The 24,421-nt window shown below is 49.6% G+C and overlaps 1 protein-coding gene and 1 long non-coding RNA gene across 2 annotated transcripts in view; one reads left to right on the top strand and one right to left on the bottom strand.

The window, feature by feature from the left end:
* E2F3 (E2F transcription factor 3) overlaps positions 1 to 22,400 on the bottom strand; it is a 66,365-nt gene extending 43,965 nt beyond the window's left edge. Inside the window, 1 exon segment of the mRNA XM_079147925.1 lies at positions 21,949 to 22,400. Within this exon segment, the coding sequence (XP_079004051.1) occupies positions 21,949 to 22,326 (378 nt within the window). The 5' untranslated portion in view covers positions 22,327 to 22,400.
* Positions 22,160 to 23,828, top strand: LOC306666088. Its single transcript, XR_013765182.1, has 2 exons — positions 22,160 to 22,290; positions 22,397 to 23,828. It is a non-coding gene; the product is annotated as an uncharacterized lncRNA (long non-coding RNA).
* Positions 23,829 to 24,421: the final 593 nt, after the last annotated feature.

The following is a 24,421-nucleotide window of genomic DNA, read 5'->3' as shown; positions in this document are numbered from 1 at the left end:
AAGTTTATTTGTTGTTTATTTGAAATTCCAATTGAACTTGGTGTACTATATTTTATTTGGCAACTCTCTCAATATTCCAAAATAGAAAAAAAGTCAGCAAAATGAGAATTTAAAAGAATTTACATTTAAAATAAAACTCTGTTTTAAATTCAATCAACTGCAGAATGCTCCATGCAGGACTGATCAGAACAGCCTACCCTCTTAACATAGAGGACACATGTATTGATAACTAACAGTTCATTGCAGTTAGGGTTGCTCAATTGGAAAGAAATAAAATAGCTTAAAAACAAATATTAAAATTCCCCCAGGAATCAACTTATAAGAACAAAAGCCATGTATTATCTGTATAGAAAAAAAAACAATTAAAATGCAGTAAGAAGGGCCAGGGATATCGCTCAGTTGGTAGTGCTTGCCTCGCAAGCACAAGGCCCTGGGTTCAATCCCCAGAACCACATTAAAAAAAAAAAAAAGCAGTAAGAAACACGTCTCATTCATGAGTCTCCACTTTTGAGCACTCACGGCCACTGAAGCCTCAGTGAGGGTCATGGTACAGGGAAAGACTGCTGAGAAGAATTTCAGAGAGTTCTGTATACCTCAAACAACATGGAAGAAGAGAACGGTTCACTCCCCAGCTTCCTCCTCCCTTAGATTTTCAGGACTTTGACAGGCAAAGATCGCCTGCAGCAGGAAGAGTACCCTACCCCAGAAAGGCTCCTAACTGCACCACGGCCGCCCTGTGTCATGAGGCATGCATCCCAAGACCCCGGCCCCTGTGCACACTTGAACACAAAGATGGACAGAACCCTGTCCATTCCGTGATCTTCGGAACATACAACCCACGACACAACTCGCTCTGTAAATCAGGCACCTAAGTGATCAACCGTGACTAATATTAAACTACAGCCGTATTGACCGTGAGTTGTGGGAATGTTCTCTCTGTCCTGATCCGCCCGAGTCTGGCCATCTCTAATTGGTGGTCAATGTCTAGGTCAGGGTCAAGATATAAGCGGATGTTTTCTGGGGCAACACGTGGTCATCCATCAGAACACCTGTTCTTTTCACGCGTCCCACCTACAACTCTGATGCCTTTTTCTTCCTCTTTTTTTGGGGGGTATCAGGGATTGAACTCAGGGGTGCTTAACCAGTGCCCACATCCCCAGCCTTTTATATTTTATTTAGAGACAGTATCTCACTAGGTTGCTGAGGGCCTTGCCAACTTGCTGGGGCTGGCTTTGGACTGTGATCCTCCTCTTCAGCCTGGATTACAGGTGTGCCCTCCGGGCCCGGGTGCTTGTCCTTCCATCTGAACACGACCATGCAGACAGGCCTTTTGCAGTCTGAGGTACGACAGCCATTTCACAGGTAGAAGACTCACTCTCGTGCTACACCTCAGCAGACTTTGTTTTTCTTCCTTTATTGAGCAGGGAACTTTCATCTTTCTACTTCACAGCTTCTCTTAGGCAAACCGACTGTCAGCAATGCCACTTTTGTGTCTTAAGCCCATTCACTAGAATCAGGGCTACACTAACAGGAGCAAGCACCACAAAGCTGGGTCGGGTGGGAGCTGGGGTGTCGACTGAGTGACCAAGGGGTGGGCATCAGGGACGGGCCACAGGAGGTGTGAGTTCATCACATGACTCCAGTGGTGTGTGAATGAAAACTTATGAACTGTTTATTTCTGGAATTTTCCATCTGATTTTGGAATGAAGGTAATGGGAAGTATGAAAAGTGAAACTGCAGATGGAGGGGAATTTGTGTATGGATGCTGGGGTCAGCTGTGTCTGAAGGGCTGACCTATGCACTGCAGGATGTGTAACAGCATCCCTACAGATGCCAGCAGCACCTCCCCTCCCCAGTTAGGACAACCAAAAATGTCTCCAGGCATTGCCAAGTCACTTGGGGGACATAAATGTCCCCACTGGAAAGTGACCGATCCAAGAGGGCCTTTAGTAACTCGGATCTGCCCTGGCAATTATATAGTCGGAACTCTTAGAAATATTTAAAATATCATTGCAGGGTAGCTTCAAATGAAACACTACAACAAAATCTGCACCACATCCATGCTGACCAAAAATATCCTAAATAAACTTACAGGATAATTAAAATAAACTGTCATCCTAACGTGCCTCTTGTTCTCTTTATCTAGGGAAAGCTGTGGTGCTGTTCAGGTTTAGTGTTGCGGCCCGCTCTCTCTCTGCTTGAGCGCCATACACAAGAGGAGCCAGCCTTCTGCGCCCCACATGATCCGGAGCACACAAAGCTCACCCCTTCGGCCGAGAGTAGGTAATTAATTGCCCCATGTTACGGATGAGGACGCTCAGATCCAGGAAAGTGAAATAAGTTACCCTAAGCTCCCAGTTTGTGAAGTTTTAAACTCAAGTAATTCCAAAGTCCGAGCCCTGAGCCACGCCCCTCACCTGTGTGTGCATGGCAGGGCCACTAAATGTTTGATGCTGTTTAACTTGGAAATAACAGTGCTTCGCAGTGCCAGTCTCAGCGAGGCTGTTCAGTGAGGTGCCGAAGGGCAGAGAGCAGAGTCCCAAGCACCCAGCAGCTGCAAAACTTCTCCCAAGTCCCAAGAACTCAATGGCCACAGCGAGTGTCTGTGGCTTGGGGCAGCCTCCCATCCCCTCAGTACATGATGCAAACACTGGCCCTCCGGTCTGGCCTGCATGCAGCATGAACCCAGTCACCTTTGTCATGGACCTGTACTTTGTATTAGTTTCAGAACCACATTATTGTTCTGAACTTCTAAGAGAAAAAGGGCCACATATGAAGTGTTTGGGTAACTCAGTCAAGAGCATAAATGAAACTTAATCTTTGGGTCTCCAAGTCTCATTGGGGGCAGGAGTAGCTCTAGGAGCAGACACAGGGAGGGGTCACGATTCCTCCGCCATCATAAGAAGTCAGCTCTGCACATTTGGGGGAGGCAGGAAGCGGTAGGGGTAACTCTCCTTCACCATAGATGCAAAACCAAACCGAATCCAAAACAGGTGACCCTGCCTTATGTACAAACTTCCAGTTCTAAACCATTTCCAGACTCACAGCACCCCCAGTTCCTTCCCCCAACATCACAGTGGAGAAGCTGCTGTTTGGGTGCCAACAGACCAGACTATTTGAAGAGAAAAATGTCTTGCCCATAGATTCATGAAGCCACATTTAGATTCTAGGTCTAATTTCAACAGGTATCAGCACAGCAGGGCTACGGTTACAGTGGACAGATCATTTGTCAAGAATGGAAAAAGCCAGGATGCCGGGGCAGTTGTAATGGAGGCGGAGGGCGTGGAAAGCAAGAAGTGCAAGCGTGTTTTAAAGAAATGTAGAGAAAAGCTGCTAACGGATGAGCCGAGCTTGAGCTTAAGCCCTGGGCAGGAGGGAGAGCCCAGAGGGCTGAGGCCAGGCTAAGACTTCGGAGTCACAGGCACCGGTGGCCACCACGTGTAGCCACAGTCCCACAGCAACACCAGGCGATCAGACACCGTCAACAGGAGGACTGGGGACACAGCAGGCATTCCAACCATGACCGCAGACGTAAGAAACACGCTAAATAAATGACAAATAATGATTCATTTACCCTTCAATCTAGAAGGAAACCCTCTAGGCTTTCACAAAATTAAGACTGTAGCCATGCAGGAGAAGCGAGAAGTCCTCGATCAGGTGTCTTCTATTGTACAAGACAAGATCGGGTGATGGGAACGATAAATAAATGAACAGCAAAACAGCCACATTTTTATAAGGGCATAAGTGAAACTATGCCTTTATAAAGATTTAATTTCCCTAACTTCTACCGAAGAAAAGGTATATTAAAGGACTTAGTATACGAAAACAAACTTGCTAATTAATTATTTGCACATGAGAAATTCACTAAGCGCTTAATCATTTATATTCTAGAGTGGTATTTCTGCACAGCCATTCAGTTAGATATTTTAGATTATAATTTCAAATGGACTCATTGTCACAGGCCTCTGGGTCCATTTTACACACAAAATCAATATACTACTACTAATAAATAGGATTAGTTTTCCAAGGCTCCTGGTGGGAGCTCGGTGGGCCTTCTGTTTGGGAGGCAGTCTTCAAAGTCCTCCCAAGAAAATTACTTTCCGGATGTTCACCCGTAAGAACCAACAGAAGGCACCAGAGAAGCTAAATCAGGAGGCAACCACCTGAGGGGAAGAGCCGGCTTAGATGTTCAGGATGATTGATTTAAATGCACATGAATAATGCCCCCACTAAATGCAGATCTACAGAGATCTGTTCCTCCACCAGACTGCTACCACATGTTGCGTTTTCTTCGAGGTAGAAAACTCCCGGGGTAGGGTGTGTGTGGCTTCTCCTGCCAGGCAGCTCCCTGCTCTGTGTTACCTTGGCTTAGTCATCCTAGGTAGCCATGGGAGAATGGTCGCAGGACTGCCTCACCCTGCGGGACACCAAAATCCAATGATGCTCAATTCCCTTGTGCAAAATGGTGTGGCAGTTGCTTATAACCTGGGTGCTTCCTCCTGGGTATTTTCAATCATTCTGCATTACTTATAATATCCAATACAACGTAAATGCTATGCAGGAAGTTGTTACCTGTATTGTTCAGGGAAAAAATGAAAAGTCTGTCCATATTTAGAATGCACAGTATTTTGTTAATATTTTGGATCCTGTGAGTTGCATCCACAGATATGGAACTCACAAATAGGGTAAGGGCACCTGTCTTGCAAACCACACCTAGACCCACTTTCCTGACGGGGCCAGGGAGGGTTCAGCAGCCTCGTGCATAAGCAGCGGCACCTGATCAATCTATCTGCCACGTCACTTGAATTTCATGTTGCAGTCCCACCTGGACTCAAGTCCTAAGTCTGAACAAGTCTCCCTGGCAAGGCCCAGTTTTTCACGTCTTGCTGCCCCATGTGTAAACCCTTAGCGGAGGTCTTGTTAGGTTGTCTGCTTTGCAGGGTAAACTCGACTCTGCCAATGCCACTCACCGCTGCAGGACAGGGCCTGTCCTTGTCCTGGGAGAAGACTTCGTGTCCAGGAAGCACAAGGGCCAAAGGGTTCCAAGAAAGCCCAGTGGTTAAGGTTAAAAAAAAAAAAAAAAAAAAAAAAAATCACCCAGCCTTAGTTTGGAATTCTGGTATTCTGGTTACCATGTTCAGAAGTGCAGCCTTGGACAAAGGTGTCAACTAGTGGCCTCACTGTCCTCCTCCAGAAATGAGGACGTCGGCACCAGCCCTGTAGGGCTGCTGAACTAGAGGAATAATGCACACAAAATGCTTTCTGCCATTCCCAGCACAGAGAAATGCCCTCCAAGAGTAGGTAGGCAGTGTTCAACTTCCTTATCACCTAGATTCACATGGGACGGGAGAGGAGGAGCCCCGATCTGTAAAAATGCAGAAAGTATAATATTAATGAAAACCATAATTTTATTGGAAAAAGTATGAGGGGGGTAGATTTTCCCTTTTTATAGCAATACAGACCACAGAGCTACTGCACTTGAAGCAGTGTGCTGTATCTGTAGGAAGAGACCCAGAGTCCACAGAGCAGAGCAGAAGGACTGGTGCAGACCACAGGGTTCAGGCAGGTGGACACGCTCGTGTGCGCGGACACGCTCTCGCACACACACATGCACACTTTAATATGGTGAAAGTGGATTTGGAATCGAGAAGCAGCCTGCACCATTCAGGAGGAGCGCTGTGTAAATGGGAAAACCATGAAGTCAGATCTTCGAAACACACACCCTTCCAAGGAAGTTACAGATCAAAATAATGAAATCATGAAGTCAAGAAGAAAACGCAGGAGAATACTGCTATACTTTGGGGATTAGGAAAGTTTTTTTTTCAAAGCAAGCCACCAAACCCACAAACAGTAAATGGTGTGGTTATATCTATGGAATGAATACAACTCTACAGAGGAGAACACATCATATACAAAATTACAAGAAAAATGAAAAAACTAGGGGAAAAATCTTTACTACCCACATACACCAGAGAAAGCCCAGTATCTACAATTGCCTGGAGGTTCCAATAACTCAATAAGAAAACTATAAATAGCCTTGTGAACAAAAAACAGCAAGAGAAATGCAAATGGGAGCCAAGGGGCTTCTATTTGCTTACCTATTATCTTTCATTATCTATAAAACAGGACGATAATCACACCCACTTCAGAGGGACAGTGGAGCATAAATCAGTGAAATTCATGTAAAGTGCTTAAAACTATTTGACACATAAAACATTCAATAATGCTGGCCAGTGGCAGTAACAGCAGTGGAGCAGCAACAGGAATGACGAAGGAACAGACACAAGGTCCCATCTAGTGTCACCAGCAAGGCCACCATGGGCAAAACTGCCAAGAGCCCTGGTTCTGCCAAGTTGGAGAGTGGAGAGAGCAGGCACCCTCTACGGTGGTGGATGGGATACAAGCTGGGGACAGTTTGTCCCTCCAATTACCAATCTGCCTGCATTTTAATACATGTATTCTAAGACACAAAAATCCAACACACAGGTCTAGGGCAGTAGCTTAGTGGTGGAGCGTCTGCTGAGCATGTGCCAAGACCCTGGGTTCCACCCCCAGCAATTAAAAAAAAAAAAGCAGAAATACAGACTGTAAATGTAAAGTCTTCCCACAAGATGAAATACATGAATGTTCGTCCCTGTAATAGATAAAATACAATTGAGACCATCTAAGATCAGTTGAGCAGACTATGCACATGCACAAAAAACATATAATCATATGCCATCTAACAAAGTTTCAGCCAGTGACGCCCACATAGACAGCCCTGGTCCCGTAAGATTATTAGGAGCTGAAAAGATCCTATACCTGGTGACAGGGTGGCCACCCTACGTCAGCATTACTCATGTTTGTCAGATGCCCATGTGAACAAAACTACCATGCAGCCAGTCGTCTGCAAGTTCATACAGCCATGTACGACCACAGACAGTGTGTGATACTCAACAAATGACAATGTGACTGACGTAGGTGACAACCACATGATGCCTTTTATCATTATTTTAGAGTATACTCGTACTTATAAAAAAAATGTACACCACAGAACTGTATGTCACACTGTGCTGGCTTTGGCCTCACGCACCTTCTGTTTACAGGGTCTTGAAGCATCAGGAGGTCACACTAGTGACCCACCTAGGCTTACGTGGGCACCCTGGTGAGGGTACGGGAAGATGAAGTTGCCCAATGACCGCTCGCCCTGGATGGGTCATCACCGGGCGGCACTGACTTTTCATGTGCCTGTCCAAGGCAGCGCTGTTCCTAACAGTTAAGGCCAGCCCACCAGAGAGGACAAGTAGCAGCACCCCCGGGCATCCCCGCAGGGGCATTTGTCCCCAGGAGACGCAGCACCAGTACCCCGAGGTGGGATCAGGCCCCACACCCTGCAGGCCACCATCTCTCCTTGGGCACTTTAGAGCCGTTTGTACTTTTACATGAAATATACGTTTGCAAATGGATTTGAAAGGGAGAGGCCAAGCTTTTATTGTGGTCACCCCTGGGAAGGAAGCAGGTCTAGGAGGGAATGAAGGTGTTTGAATTTTCATTCCACTTAATGTTCTTTGATTTAAAAATAACAATAACATGTGCTAACAACAAGCATTTTCTCTAAAGACAGGTGACAGAGTCAGTGTTTCCTGTCACAGCCATGGACCTGGACACCTGAGTAAATGGCATGGGGGCTGGGGTGTGGCTCAGGGGCAGATGCTTACCTAGCACCGCATATAAATAAATAAAATTCAAAAAAATCCACTACTATTTTGACTACAAAATAAGAAAAAAAAAAAAAAAAAATAGTAGCACCGTCCCTGCTCCGCAGGTACGCTCCAGGAGCCGTCCCTGCTGGAGGGCTCTAACAGGGTCATCCCACACATTCATTCTGACTCTGCTAATGATACCAATTTCTGCAGTTGTCCACCTGGCAGCTGTAGTGCTTGGGGTCAGTGAGTTTGCAGTTTAAGTTTACCATCCTCAGAACTCTGATTAGCACAAAGTCGTCTTCCAGAGCAACAGATCTGAATCCAGAACGCTGCCAAGTTGAAGGCTGTTCCTATTCCTCCAGAGGTCTCGCTACGGAGACGGCATTGCCAGAGACCAACCTGACCTAAGACAGGCAGCCAGCAGCCTGGCCACTTAAACACCACGATTTGTACTTGACAGGAAACAGTAAAACTCAGAAGAGCTCAACCCTTGGCCACTGGTTACTGTCAAATGTGACATGACCTTACTAGAACCTTCTGACAAATATTTATGGAACTCTACAAGTCAGGGGGGAGGTCACACATGGGTTCCCACAGCTGGGTTTGGACAGGATGGTAGCAGCTGAGTCAGGCTAGATTGGGGTGGCGGTGTCTTGGGCCACACCCAGGCCACCCTTACTATATAGAGGAGAGAACCAAACACCAAGGGCGAGAGAAGCTCATCCTAACACTCTGAAGCAAGGCAGGAAGCAAGAAATGAGCACAGCCTGCCTGCCTCTCCCAACCTCTATAATATAATCAACCACAAATGGCAAACTTAAAACCGTCGCTGCAACCAGAAGCTATTTGGGCTGAAGGTGGACAGAAAAAGAGAGGAAATGCCCGTCAGTGCCTAGAGGGACATTTTTAGAAGATCAAGACAAACCTGGGCCATAGCAGATCCTTAAAACCTCTCGTGTGCCTGCTGACGACGCAGTCTTCTTTCAGGGGCTACCAAACAGTCCTGAACACTCCTGTAACGTGGCTGTATTAATTAGTGTTTGTAAATTAAGTGGTGGCTACCGAATGGACAACTTAATTACACGTGAACCCAGGTTTGGGGCTAGAGCAAAGGAAAGTATTTCTGCCAATCTGATTGGGGCTTTCTTTCTTTTTAAAGACGGACAGGATACTTTTATTTTTTTTTCCTGTGGTGCTGAGGACCAAACGCCATGCACTAAGCCACAAACCCGTCCCTCTTTTGTTTTTCTTTTTAGATCCATCATCATGAAAAAGATATCCAGAAACATTTTTCATGGTTTTAAGTTTATTTAATCATATATTTCTTTTTCAACAGAACTTTTAACCAATCTAGGCTTTGGATTCTAGAACTTTGGTTCTAGCTTACATGACGGCTCTTCACACTCGCCCAACCTCTGAACGAGCCCAGAGTTTTCCGCAGAGAGGACCGTGGTGCCCGCATGATGCCTGTGAAGGTTTGCGCGGGGATCTGGCCGCGGCAGGAGGCACGCGCTCGGAGCCCTGTTCTGGCCGCGCCTTCCCTGGTCTCCCACTTCACTGGCTCCTCACAGAACCTTCAAGTCACGAAAGCACCAGACGCGCAAGGAGAGGCCCCACTTCATCTCCAGATAAGCCTCCGAGGCTGACTGGCAATTTGATCACAGAATCAAAGATTTTTAATGGTACTAGATAAGAGGACAATTTAAAGGAATTAAAAGAAGGAAAATGATTGTCGAAGTCCTTGGAGAAGCGGGTGGAGGGGGCAGTCTCCTTACTCATCAGGCGATGGGAAGCCAAGGTCGAGCGTTTCTGTTACTGAATCCCGTGCTGTGAAGACTGGGATCCCCCCAAGCCCGCCCATTTAAAGGAGGGAGGCCCAGCCCAGGGGAGATCACAGGTGCTGCCAGTCTGAGCTGTCTGGATACAGTAAGGTTTGCAGCCCTGATGCCATGAGACCGTCCAGGAGTGGCCACAGCACTCGGCCCAGTCTAAGCCTTGGGCCTTTCTTTCCCCAAACACTGGCTCTCACATGTGGTGCACCAGAACGATGTGGGGCCTGTTAGAGCACATGCAACCCCAGAGCTTGACTCAACAGTCTGGGGTCCACATGGAAGCTTCCATTGCTAACAAATTCCCAAGGGATGCTGCCGGTCCAGGGCGACACATTCTAAATCTACTGTTCTAACAACAGTAACAATAACAACCAGACCAGACCCTACCAAAGACGAGAACGGGGTGTTTATTAGACGGCAAAACCTCAGTCAGTGATGACGAAACCATCACTGAGTTCCATCACTGAGTTCCGTCTGTCCTAATGCTTGTCTCGGTCCCCAGGAGGGAGGCTGGTGTACACCAGGTGCTCAATGCTACTTGCTAAATCAACACTGGCACCAGACTGCCTAGCACATGGCCAGGTTGAGCCCACGCTGACGGCCATTACTGCTCCCAACCTCACAATAACCCCGTGAGACAGGGACTCCGACCTTCCTCCTCTAACTGCAGCGAAAACGGCTCAGAAGGCCAGTGATGTGCCCAGATTGTCAAGCTACCCAGTGGTAAAGCCGGCATTAAAAACCAAGCTGAGAAGTGGATCCTAAGCGGAAGAGCTCTTAATGACCCAGGCGAGTCAATGATAAATGCAAAACTTCCTTCCCTGAACTCCAGACTTTGATCCTTTCTTCTCCAAGTTAGAGAGGCTTCTTGCTGCTCATTAATATTATGTTCAACCATAAGAGGATAGAGCTTCCACTGGCCACAAAAAGCACGGTTTCTCTGCACCACTCACCAAGAGTGGGCACAGTAAATCACAGCTCTGGGGTTCCCTGGGGCTGTGGGCAGTTCGGTATTCAAACCCAGCTATAAGAAACCATTTGCTTATGAAATTTATATAACTTTTACATGTACACTGTGTGTACAAGAAGCACACGTAGTTCCGTGTTTCTGCCCTTTCCTTGAGGTCTAGTTCGGGGGTTCTCAATCAGTGGCGGTTCTGCCCAGGAGGGTTTCTGGCAGTGTCTGGAGATGACCGTGATCGTCCTAGCTCGGAGTGCCCCTGGCATCTAAGTGCACGGAAGCCAGGTGTGCAGCCAGATATCCTGAGTGCGCAGGTCAGTCCTCCACCATAAAGAAGTATCTGTCCAAAATGTCAATGGCACTGAAACCCTGCCATCAATCAACACCCCCTGAAGCCTCCTTTGTCCTCTCCCCCAAGTTCACTGATGTCTTCTTATGGTCTTCACTGCCTTCCATCTTACTTTAGTTATTAGAGAACACGTTCCATTACCTTGTCTCCCTTGAGGGCCAGGACACGAGTCACCTCTGAAACCTCCTTGATACCAGGAACTGTTTTCACAGATGTACACAGCGGGTGTTCAATAAATGTTGTCCAACAGTTGGAAGAGGGTAAAAACCCTGAGTTCAGATTCCATCCGCACTCGCCACTTACCTGGGGTGTGGATGTTGGTGGGGGACACCAAAGAACACAAAGTGCATTTCCTGAAAACACTATCTCCTTTAATCCTTCCAGTGGTGGAGAGGACAGGGTCATTATGTACGACGTGCTGCCAGTCACAGATGTAATCTGTCAAAGGTTGCCCACCAGTAAGTGGCAAAGCATGTTTCCAGAGCCACATCTGCAAGTCCTGTGTTCCTTCTGTATGCCACCAAGCTGTCCTGAGTCTCCAGAGATGAAAAATTGCACCCTGAATACCATTCCCAGAACATGTCTGAGATGCCAATGAGGAAAAGCAACACAAAAGGCTGGAAACCTCATTGCATTATTAGTGTGAGCGTCACAAGTGTCACTTCCCAACACAGCAACACGATGGGTCAATCCAGGAGTGCTGTGCATGGGCTGCAACAGCTGCATCTTTATCAATCAATTACAAGGACATTTACAATTTATATGGCTCTTTCCTCCAGAAGAGTACTCAAGACTCTCATTTTTAAACTTTAATAAAGTTAAATTTCTTTCTTAAATTTAACAAATTTAAGAAAATAAATTCGAGATTTTTTTTTAAATCAGCAAAATCAGAGTGCATAGGAAATTATAGTAAAAAGGGTCATCTTGGTTTGGGACATAATTATGTGACCTTCCTTCATGAGCAGCATCTCCAGCTGGCACAGGCTTTGAGAGGTTGCAAACAGGGCTTTGTCAAATCAACTAGGAGCCAGGCACAGACCTGGTGAATCATGCAATCAATAACATCTGGGAGCCCCGACAGTATCGACCTTCCAAAATCCACCTGCTGAATTTGTCTCCTTTCATATTAGAGAGCGTGGCGGGATGAAGGGTTCTGTGCCACATTCACCTACCCCGAGTGCAAGGAGATCAGCTCTCTGCTGTCCACTAGGACTCCCACCAGAACCTCCAGACCACCAAAGCCACCCTCCCAGGCCTCAGGACCAACCCCTCGCCCCACCTAAGCACTTCCGCCACACAGTCAGCAAGGCCACTTCACCCACCCATTCTTCCAGCCTCGGGAGCTAAAGATCTCGGGAGGCAGGGGTCTCACGCTTTCTCCCTTACCCAGGCCCACGCCCAACCTGCCTCTTCACTCCCTGCCTCCAGACTCGCCAACTCTACAGCACCCACACTCTAAATGACGTGCCCTGATTCTCTTCCCAGTCACATTTCTGGCTTTCTGTTCACTTGGTCACCTGGTCCAGGTAGGCCCAGATCCAACAAAAGGGAAAGCTTTCTTGCTACCAAGTGGACCAGATCTCTGCAGGCAGGGCACCTGCCACTTGGGACCCCTTCGGGTTTTGAGTAACTCATCTCTGGATGCTGTGCTAGGAGATGACCTGGAGATCCAGAAGTGGGTACCACAGGGGTGGGAGGCAGCCCTGGGTCCTGGGAACAGGTCCATTCTCTACAATCGAGTTAGAGTTGAGAGGAGCAGCATGTGCGTGGATTCTGTAGGAGGCCCTGGGCTCCTACAGAACCTGCACCTGGGCTCAAACAGCGGTCTCTCCAACATCAGATCAGGCTGACAGCACAGGATGGGGCCTGGAAATCTACATCAGGCAAGTGCCACAGGCAACTCTCACTACTGGTTGAGCATACCTAATCCAAAAACATGAACTGCTCTAAGACCACAAACTCTGAGTGCCACCACATCCCCACAAGCAAAACTCTCACATCGTGAAACTTGTTTCAAGCACAAAATTACTAAAAGCACTGTATACAACGACCCACGAGTGTCTATGGTATGTAGGAAACACAAATGCATTTGAGGTTTAAACTTGTGTCCCACCCCCAAGATTATCTCATTACGTATATACAAAATTCCAAAACCCGAAACAAAGTCCCAAATCTGAAACTTTTTCTGTTTCAGATGGCTAATTCTCATTCTGCATCAGGGACACTTGGAAAACACTGGATAATCTCGAGTTCTTAGTACATAACACGAGGCCAGAGACCAGAGGATGAAAGCGGAAGGAGCCCAGAGCTCGCAGCCAGGCTCCTCGGTTTGATTTGGTTGCCCCACTTATTAGGAGGGCCCTAGGCCAGCCCCCTAACCCGGGTCGTCTGTTTCCCCCATGTCAAACACCGATTGCGCTGATACCACTCCATAGGTTGTCAGGTGGATGCCCCGCTCACGTGAGTGAAGCACTGGGTCCTGTGTCCTCCACGCAGGCGGGCACTGGGTGAACATTAGCTATTATTATCCCACAGACCAGAGACTGCTGAGTGGCGGCCCGAAAGCCAACTCTGGCCTAGAGACCTATTTTGTTTGGCCCGCATAGTTTCCTTCTTAATCGAGCCAACATTTTAGGACTGGTAGATTTCTGGCTTTTGAGAAGATCGAAGACCTGGCAACTCACAGGGCCTGCCTTCCCCTCTGGCAGCCATGGCCTGGGGCAAGGTCCTGCAGACCCCACTGACAGCTCCACCACTTCTCTGGGCAGGCACACCCCCCTTACTTCCTGCCTGGCCCTGATGGAGGCCACTCCTACTCTGGACCAATTTTACCAACATGTCCTAATGGTCCTGTTATTTCCCCACAGTGACAGCAGTCCAACTCGTCCCTCCTTACTAACCTACTTTCCGACGCCCCATCACTGGCTGTTTCCCCAGCCGGGAACTGCCTCCCAGCCTCCTCTCCACCTAGCTCAGAGGTTCCAATGGAGAAAGCACATTAGACTCATGTGGGAAATGAAAATAAAACACAAAACCCTGAATGTACCCCGCGGAGTCCGAGGACCTGGGGAAAGACCCGGTCGTCGGTATTCTTCCAAAGCACCCCGGGACCCTAATGTGCACATGGGATATGCTGAGACTCACCACCTGGGGAGCAGTGTCCACTGGCTCAGCCCAGCTGGCGTCTGGTGACCGACCGCTCCCGGTGCTTCCTGTCCACACCGCACGAGGATGAGATGGGTCTTGTTCTCTTCTGGACCCCTGCTCAGTCTTGCTTGCACACTGCCTTGTGGCTCCGGGGAGGGCTCGGGTTGGAGGAGTGAGTCAAGACCACGTGAGACCACGACACCAGGCAGCAGTCGCCGCCCCAGGAAGCGAGGGCTCTGTGAAGGGCTCGGGGTTGCCCGACATGGCCTTGAAGGTGCAGTGGGAAGGAGGACAGCAGGGGGCTGTCGCAGAGGGAGGAGAGGCCCCTGAGCAGACGCCCTGGAGGCCAAGCTCACTCGCCTCCCAGCACCAAGCCGGGAGCAGGCCGCTCCACGAGGGATGAGGAACCGTGGCAATGGGAGCAGCCACAGAGGGCTCCGAGCCACATCCCTTCGAGAGCCAGGCAGAGGGAGGAAGGGGCCCGAGGTAGATCCGGCCCCGGCGAGACACAGGTGTGCCAGGGCCCAGGGGCTCCACGCCCTGGCTTCTCCCATTCAGCCTCAAGCCATGGTTCACAGCACAGAAGTGAAAGCATGTTAAGAGTGCCGCTTTATTAGCACATTTAATCACAGAAATAAAGGCTCCATTCACGACACCATTACTACTGATAGTATCATCACAAGAAGCAGCTTATTCTGTTTTTCTCCCAAGTCAATGGACAGCTTATAGAGAAACACAAAGACCCTAGATCCCAGCGACCATCAGGCAATCCGCGGTTCACGCGGCACTCTCCCATCACCGCCATTTTTAGAGGCGCAACAGGGCTGAAAAGAACAGGAAAGCCTCAAAAAGTCCCAGGGCAGCCAGAGATGGCCATGCAGCAGATTCCCCTTACATCCATGGAACTGGGCCGGGCACTGGTCTGAGCACCTCCAAGGTACAACCTCTTCTCTGGGACCCACAAGGAGGGACAGGTGAGGAAATAACACTGTGGTTATCTTTTGCCCAAAGACTCAACTGGTCAGTGGAGGCCAACTGAGTACCCATTCCCTGCAGGCCCCATCCCTTGACCTTATAGCCAGCTGTCCCCCACTCTGCCTTTTATACACTGGCCTTCTCTCCAAGGGGTTGCTGGATGTAGAAGGGCTCAGAGGGGACGCGCGTTCTATGTTCCTTGAACGGCACGGCATTGGAAATAAGGTCAGGCAGAAGAGGAAGGAACCTCCAGGTCTCAGTGCAGATCCTCCACACTTCCGGATCAAGAACAGGACAGGAAGAAGCCTTTCTCAGCAGTCAGTCAAGAGCATGCCACGGAGCCAAAATGCTCTCCTGTGTGTCCAGACCAGAGCCTGTTGGGAAGGCCAAGGGCACTGACTCCACTCCTTCAGACAGCCTCCGGCCCCCAAGTCTTCCAGAGGAAATCAGCCTCCCTGGCACCTGCCCTCCCATCAATAGCTACCTGACCTCACTGGCAGTCAGGCCCTATCTGTACAGGGCGCCTTTGGGGCCTGTGGATTAGAAGCCACAGATCCCTGCCCCTAACTAGGCAGAGAACTGTAGCCACGTTGGATTGTATTTCACTTTCAGGCTTCAGGGCTTGAAGCAGCTCTATTTTTAAGTTTTCCCAGTTCCACAAGCAACATAAGGCATTTTTAAGGAAATTAGTTATGGTTTTGTGGGACAGTGATGTTCTCTGAAAGAGTTAACTGATCAGCCACTCTGCTAAACCAGAAATCTTCCTGAAGCCAACCAGAGGGAGGGCAGCTTGGTCAGTGTCACCAGGCACCTGCTGTGGGACTGGGAACTCTGGGAGCCAGGGCAGTCACTCAGGATGTCAACGCCCCACAAAGCGTCCTCTGTCAGAGCTGTGCTGTGTCCCTCTCAAGAGTTTCACAAATCCTTTTAGGTTCTAGTCTCTGTCAAAAATATTGCTCACTGTTGGGGTCCCAGAAATGTCATGTCCACAGAAAATAATCAAATTTGCAAATGTCAAAAGTTTAAAAATACTATCACTTTTTTAAGCCACTCATTCCTTTCATCTTCTAAATTCGCTTTCACGTAACATCTAACATAGGCCTTGCTTCTTTTGTATCACTGGGAGTAAGTTGTCAATCTACAGTCAATTGTTGAAAGGACAGTTCTTTATGTGTCCATTAAAAAATGTCACCAATCCTGATAGAAATCTGAAATGTGTTCCATGCACTGTAATTTTTCCACATAGGGCCCCAATGATATGGTTCACCTTCTTTTGGCAAATGAGGGTTCTTCTAAGAATGCAAGTGTCCAGTTTCAGTTCTGGCTTTGCCACTAGCTGGCTTGTGACCTTGGGCAAGTAATTTGACTGCTGTGGGTCTTAATTTCCTCACCTGCAAAAGAAGGGGATTGGGGAGATGAGGACTCGAGCTGTAGATCTCAGTGTTGATTTCACCACGGTGAGAATTAAGTACTGCTCTGCTAACCTGAAGGATCATTCTTAGGGGCTGTCAAGTTGTAGGAACGGTGCCTGGATGCTACAAGTGGCCCCAGACAGTAGCACTACAACAACCCAAAGCAGATGACAGCCAATTCTTCTTTCCATCCCTTCCCAAATTCCATCAGCTGTCAATTCTCACTGCTACCAAGTTCAAACTGAGTTGAAACCCTGCCTTAGTTTACAAAGCCCAGTGCATCGGTGCTGGGATTCTATCTGGCCACCCATGGGCTTGATCACTTTATAGCACAGACAACAGCGGTGGCCAGAAGACCGACTTCCGTAAGTTTGGGGAGGGAGAATGTGACACATCCTTATACACTGTAGGGAAGGTGTCAAGCAAGTCTATCCAGAGAGTGAACCATCTTCCCTCCCACTGAAGTAGATGCCACCGATGTCATCTCGGACCCGGGCCCCACTCGCCGTTTCCTGTGCCCCACCTCGATGGTTGCTTTTCTGCACCTCCCGTCGTATAACTTTTCTTCATGTGAGATATATTTCCTCAGTCACTCTTAGAAGGCAGACAGGACCAGCGGAGGAGGAAGGAGATACATTAGTGGTTTCCTATATTTACTGCTTTCCCAGTTATCTTCCCTTTTAGTCCCATGAAAAATGATTAGCAGAAAAGAATGCTCTTTAGCAATTGTAAATACAGCCCCTGAAAACACTATTTTTAACTGCTAACAAGCATGAAAATATGCACTAAACCACATACTTAGTACCTCAAAGAATTCAGAGAAATTCCCCTCTTTAAGAAATCAAATGAAACAGAATCTGATAAGACTGCAATCTACCCCCTCTGCCTTGTGCTGCTTGGGGTAGTTCCCTGGCAATCTACGAGGGGCTTGATCTGGCGAGTGCAGACAACTGATTTTCACTCATCCTAATTATTATTAGAAAGTAGATGGTTAAAAGGGATTGGGAGTCGGTTAGTTATGATGCAACTGGTCATACAAATGGGATATTTATAAATCAGGTTAAGTTAGAAGACCAGCCAGAAAATAAACCTGAGTATTTGAAGCTATTTGCCACATGGTTCCAACTCCCCTAAAAAGGGGTTAGAGGTGTGGGTGTGAATCCTTGAGGACGGCAGTCAAGAGGAGCTGAAGGAAAACTACTGCTTCAGATCATGGAAACCACAACCCCCAGTCTCCAGGTGTTGTTATTTATTCACACCTCAGCTTAGAGTATTATTTTGTTTTCAAGTTAGATTTGCACAGTCCTACATTAATCTCGGAATCTACCTTTTCCAAGTATTACACAAGGTGGCGATTTATAGAAAAACAAAAAACTCCTTTCCTGCTCTCAGGATGGAGTGCGCTCGCTGGGCGCCCAGGCGGAGGGTGCTTTGTTTCCAGGATGACCAGAGAGGCACCTGGGCACGATTATAGTGAAGTCATTTGTACTGCCCGAGCCTGGGCCGTGGGTTATATTAAAACTTCCATTTTGGGGTATGCAGTGACTAAAAATTCTCTGTCAGCTTAAACTTGGCATCAACCATGTATCTCAGCAGCAAGATTATTGAGTACAGAACCGCAGGAGCCCAGCATTTTTCTTCTTTTATACTTGTGCAGGAAAAGAGACCCTGCTGAAAGAGCACCTCAGGTTCCTCCCTTCTCAGATGAACATTTCAAGCATTGAGGGCTCTTTCCCGAAGTATAATCAGCAGGTTGCTATGGCTGGATTAAATTAAATCTGATGTGACAGGCCACTGCCTCTTGCATTAATAGATCCCAAATTTTCTGGAAGAACAATGAAATATTATCAGCTTCTTTCTAGAAAAATGAAGAGGCAGAAAATGAGGAGGCCCCATCTGCTCCAGCATAGAGCACTTCTGACTTGGGGTTTCTTTGGAGTTCCTTAATTTCCAACAGCTTCAACATCTCAGCCTGAATGCATGTAGTGGGCATCTCTGAAGTGGTAAAGGTTGAGAGCTCAGTTCTCACAAAAGTCACTGAACATAAACTGCATCCCAAGTTGGCAGGCCCATGGAATCATGGGAAGCAAGGAACCCAGGTATAAAAAGGTGAGGATGAGTTGACCTAAATTTGTCACAACCCAAGGTACACACTCAGGCAGCTCAACACCACTGCCTCTACCACAGGCATGCCTTACTGAAATGTCCCTATTTTACCCATTGTTAGGATGACCATGGTTTATGTACTTAAAATCTTAAAATGATTTAGGTATAAATTAATTACGTGTCACTTTAGAAAACTTTCAGCCATTCTGTTCACATATGTCATACAGGGACAGAATGCATGGGGTCTTATACCATTTCCTAAGTTAGAAAAAAAATAATTTCTGAATAATTTTATAGGTATCTACTCTTCACCAGACACTGTGCTGTTTTGCATGCATTATCATATTTAGCTCTTACAAACAATCTTGAAGTTAGTATTATTATTATCCTTATTTTACAGAAAAGGAAACTAGTTTTGAGAGGTTGCTATTTGCCTAAATCAGACAACTTGTAATTGACAAAGGCCGTGCCAGTAAGCCTCCCTCATTTAATTTCTCTCCTGTTAAACAAGGTGAGGAATTTGTTCCTGGTTAAGTTCTTAGATTTCTTGAGACAGAACTTGGAATCAGAACCAGATGGACCTGCAGCTCTGGCCATATGAAGACTTCTAAGCTCTTCTTTGACAGACTATTTAGGTGGGCCTGACTCAGCTATCCCACCCTGTGGTCCCTGTTCAGGGAAAGAATGTCAACAAATTTCAACACTGAAACAGAAGTCTGATAAAATTATGATAAGAAAAAAAGAAATCAAACTTTACATGTAGTGTTTAGGACTTTGTATGCACTGACTGGATGAACTTCTTACCCTTCCCAGAAGACCCAGCAATTAAAACACAGACTAACCAACGATTTAGCACTGCAATCTTATACAAAACTGCTTCTGAATATGTATAAGCTGCATTATGTACATTTATTCATGCAATGAAAAGCTGTGTGTACAATTTCAATTGCATGTGGAGGGGTTAAAATAATAACCCCCCTCCAGAAGGGGGATAAAATTGTGAAATAACTTGGAAGGTGGTGAAGGCAATTTTTTATATTTTAAATACTTAAAAACAGCAAACTACACATAAATTCTGTCAGACAGTCTTGCAGACCTGGTCCAACTAGCGTTCTAAGATTTAAAAAAAAAAAAAAAAAAAAAAAAAAGGCAATTTAGTGGTCTCACAATTTCCCATTATGGAAACTACTCCCCATAAATCTCAATCTGATCCAAGAAGTATGTTGGATATAGTTGTTTGTTTCAGGTTAGGTTTAGGATGTAGTAACAGAACTGTGTAGGGGGAAATATGCTTAAAATATGTCCAAGCATGTTTAGGTCAAATCAGCAAGGCATTTAATGCTAATAAAACCGTGGAATATTCTTGGAACTCCGAATCCAGCACAGAAATACTGTAAGAGTAAGCAGGTACTGTACTCCGTTTCCCCCCTGCTGGCAGACCCTCGTCACTAAAAGAAACGATGAGCTTTTGGGGCTGAGACTGTATCACACATCCCCGGCAAGTAGCTCTGGTGCTGGAAAGCAGCTAAGATCGAAGCCGGGGAGAAATTAGGAACAGGGAAAAAATAAAATTGTAATTATTCCCACACCCACCCCATTTCCCAAAGTGCTGCCCATGTGCAGACTTTCTTCCAGACCCCCGCAAAATCTTGACTCTGCAAAAAACGAACCCATTTGGAGCTGAGACAAGGTGAGGTCCACTCCGGGTATGATCAAGCCACCACTGATCTAACTGAGCCTGGTTCGGTTCTAGCCTCCCGGGGCCAAGGCTCACCACGAGGGTGCAGACCAGGAGGCATGGAGGCAGGGAACGAAGGAGAGAAAGGGAAAAGGGGAGGACCTCTGGGCCACACTTCTTTCTAGTACCAACAAAAAGAGAAGCCGCATACTGACCTAAATCATCTCTCAAAGGCGCTTTATAAATTACAGGGACAAAGGGAGGGGGTGGCGGGTGGCTGGGAACCCTACAGACACCCTACCCTCTGACCCGCCCCCTCCCCCTCCAGCACAAGGGAAGGAAGACAGAAAACAGAGCCCAACTCGGCCATTGGCGAGAAGCCCCTCCGGTTTTCCATCGCCCATCCCTCGGCCCCCCGGAAAGGATCCACGTAAACACCGTGGCCACCCCCCGGGGCGGCCACTCCCGCCCCGGGGCTCCGAGGACCGGAGGCCGGGGCATGTACTTAGTTAGATTTTTCTTGCTTACTCATTTCCCTCGAGCACCCAACCCCCCGTTCCCACTCCGAAACCCCGCTGGCCCGCCTACCCCCGCGGCGCGGGCCCCCTGCGGGACCCGGTGCCCCCGGCGGCGCGGCCCCGGCCGTCCGGTCACTAACCTGCTGCTGTAAGGGCATTTCCGAAACCAGCCTGGCTCCGGGGGAGGTGGGGGCCGGCGGGAGAGGGGCCCAAGGGCCGAGGAGCGGCGGCGCGGGCGCGGGCGGGCGCCGGGGGTGGGAGCGGAGGGAGGTGGCGGTGCCGGGGGCGGGTGCGAGGGCGCCGGGACCGTCCCAGGCCAGGGAGCCGGCGAGCAGGAGGAAGTGGGTGCCCCCTCTCCCCCTCCAGCCGCCGCCTCCTCCCCAGTCACAGGCGCGTCCTCCGCGCACGTGTGCGAAACGTCACCGGCGGGTCCCGGAGAGAGGGACAGACCCGGGCGGCGGGACGGGAACCCGGCTGCCCCCGCCCTCCGTCGCCGGGGGCGGGGAGGGGGACGGGCGGGGAAGGAAGGGGCAAGGGGAGAGGCGGGTCAAGGGCAGGCCCGGGCCCGGCGCGGAAGGCCCGGGCGCTCCGGCCACGCGGGCGCCGCCGCCGCCAGGATGCGCCCAGGCCGGAGCACCAGCCCGCTGCCCCCGGCCCGGGCGGCCCACGCCCCGGCCCGCCCTGCCTCCCGCGGCCCGGCTCCCCTCCGCCGCCCCAGCCCCTTTGTTGGCCAGAGTTACGGATCCCAAATGTGTCAAGGAGCCCAGCGGAGGAGCCCCCTGCGCTCCGCGCACGCCGCGGGGACCCCCGGCCGCGCAGGGGCCTGCGAGGCCGGCGGGGGTCGAGCACCCCAACCGGGGCCCGGCTTCCACCCCCGGGGGTCCCCCACTCCCCAGATCACTACTCCCTCCCCCACCCCTTCTCCATCCGGGGCGTGACCCCTTCCTACGCCCGAGAAAGAGGAAGCTTCGAGTTGGAGGGAGGGGAGAGTGGGGGTAGGGAAAGTGCAGGAGAAGAAGGGGGGCCGCGAAAAGTTTTGGAGCGTCTGCCGCGGTTCGCGCCAAGGCAGTCCCCGCCGCCCGCGCGCCCGGCCGGGCCCCGCGACCCTCTCCGGGCCGGGGGAAGCACACGAGGCTAACAATAAGCCCGCGTTGGAGGGGCAGCCTCCGAGGCCCGCGGCGTTCGGCCTCGCGCTCGCCCGTGCCGCCCGCAGCGCGCCCACCACCCCACGCGGGCGAGCCCACCTCCCGCCTGGGCTGGGGACGGTGGGGAGGGAGGGTATTACCGGAGGGCCGCCGCCGCCGCCGCGTCCCAGCGCTGGTGGCTGCTGCAGCAACCCGGCTCTGCTGGAGGGTCCGTGCGGCGTGGTGTAGAGGAGGCTGCCGGCGGTCTGCTCCGCGCCGGGGGCACTGGGGAGAAGGGGGCCGGCGGCGACCGTGCCGCTTTGGAGGGAGGAGGAACAGGAGGTGGTGGAAGTGTTCGTGGTGAGGATCTGGATGTATGCGCCCGGGGCGGCGGCAGCGGCGGCGGCGAAGCCGGGGCTGGCTAGCAGTGCCCTTTTGTCCATGGAAGCTGCAGCGGCGGCGGCGACGACAGCCGCCCCCTCCCCACCCCCGGCGGTCACCAGGTACTGCTCCAGGGCGGGCTGGATCCCCTTTCTCATCTCTCGCTCCTGCTCTTTTTAGTGTTATAGTATATTAATGTATTGCTTTCAATTTCTTTATTATTTGCAGTCGGAGTTTCCAAGTCTCTCCTTCTCTCCTCCCCGCCCGACGCTTCCGAGCCCCCTCTCTCTCTTTTCTTTTTATTTTTCCGCACCGCACAGGCCCCGGGAGCCAAAAATAATCGGGGCGCTGGAGAGAGGAGGGTCCCGGCCGCAAGGATATCAGACCCCGAGGGGGGATGGAGGCGTCGGGGGCAGCCGATGCAACGGATTGAGCGGCGGCGGCAGCCCGGGTGCTGCGGCCGGCAGCTGAAAAATGGCTCCAGGAAGCTGCTGCTGACAATGAATGAAGGGATACGGTTTACGCGCCAAGGTCCTCCCGCGAAACTCGGATTTCCCGCCGGCTTTTCAAACTATATTTGCATATCCCCGCCCCTCAACCCGCCGAGGACCGTTCCCACAGCCCATTGGGTCTCTACCTCCTTACCTCAGTCCCAATCCTGGAGCAGGGCCGCCAGTGGTTGGTTTCGATTGGCTGCCGTGCATCATGGTTACCCGGGCGACAGGGGCTCTATTTGCATAGGCCTTCTTGATTGGCTGGGAACAGAGGAGGATTTTTTAGGGGGTGGGGCAAAGCCTTTCCTTCTCTCCCACGGAAGGCCACGCCTGGTTCAGGCCCCGCCCCCGTCCCCGCCCTCGGGGCCGGCACTGGTGACCTGGGCAGGGACTCCGCACCCCGCAGACTCAGTGTCGATCTAGGGTAGAGCCCAAGTTTCGCTTTTGGAAATTGTCAAGGTGACCAAGGGGACACTTTGGGGAACTCTCTTTCTTTTGACTAGTCAATGTAATCGATGAAAAACTGCAAGAGGCTCTCCGAAATATGTGCCAAAGGCGGGTCTGACCATGCGGACGACGCCTGGCAGGTGGAAACCGAGCCCTTTAAATTGCGGGGTTTTCCCTTCCTGAAATCCAACCAATGCCGCAGCTAGAGCTGAACCCGAGGCGAGGCTGACAGACAGAAGCATATGGGCAGACAGAATCGTGGGGGCCGAAGGTTCGGCTGACGCGACCGTGGGCACCATTTAGCTTACATTCCAGATCATTCCTGCTAGCTTCGTTATTAGCCCAGATGGGTCTTGAGTAAAAATTAACTCTTGTCAAATGAAATCTTACCACAAGTATTGGTTTGATCCCAACAGGCAACCCCTCTGGCCCAGAAACACCCAGAGCAGTTAATCAGGGCTAACCTAGAACTGATCTGCCGGCTTCTAATCCGCCAAGCAGTAATCCGAAGAAGTACACGCTTTCGGGATGACGTGGTGCCCCGGGTGAATGCTGCCACCCGGGCACCAGCACTTCACATCCTCGCTTTCCTAGGAAGTTCTCCGACCGAAAGCAAACACCGTGACCCAAACCTATTCCAAAATATTTCAAGAATTTTTTTCTTTTAGTAAACTAGAAATTGTCAGTAGGAAAATATTATGAGATGATTATCAAACTGACTTCTGTATTGGTGCAAGTTTTTCAAGGGTCTTAAAACTGAAGTCTCTTGTGAGACTGAGCAGCAACAGAGACCCCTGCAGGAATGTGGGGAAAGGCGTAAATGTAAAGAACAGGTCATCATTTACAGTTCCAGTCACAGAATTGTGCAAAGCCGCTGAAATAGTGCTCACAGGGCAACAAAGCCTGCAGTGTCTTGAGCCTTTTCATCATTATTATTATGTCCCCCAAACTTATAAACTCAAGTCTTATGAGGGGCCAGATCACATAGGTCAGTTCAGGCTAAGGCTCCTTAATACTTTGTTGTGTTGCCTTGTCTGATACAGGATGAGTTAAAAGTACTATTGAACCCTGCACCAGACTCAGGAGTATTTTGGTTTTGCATTTAAGCTAGCGGAGGATTGATGGCCTATGATGCAAACGTTTGTTGTCACTGATAGAACTGACTGTCTTCAGGGCAGACAATGGTGGTTTTCAAAGGCATGCATTCCTGGTTGAGCTAGAGGTATAACAGCACATCCTTTATCTCATTCCATCAGGGTTGCTTTCCACTGTGGGTCACTATGGAGAAAACTCAGTAGTGTAACTCCTTGCA

This window comes from Sciurus vulgaris, assembly GCF_902686455.1.
Source record: "Sciurus vulgaris genome assembly, chromosome: 7".
Lineage (NCBI taxonomy): Eukaryota > Metazoa > Chordata > Mammalia > Rodentia > Sciuridae > Sciurus > Sciurus vulgaris.
Note: the sequence above shows the minus strand (reverse complement) of the source record. Positions and strands in the feature narration are given on the sequence as shown.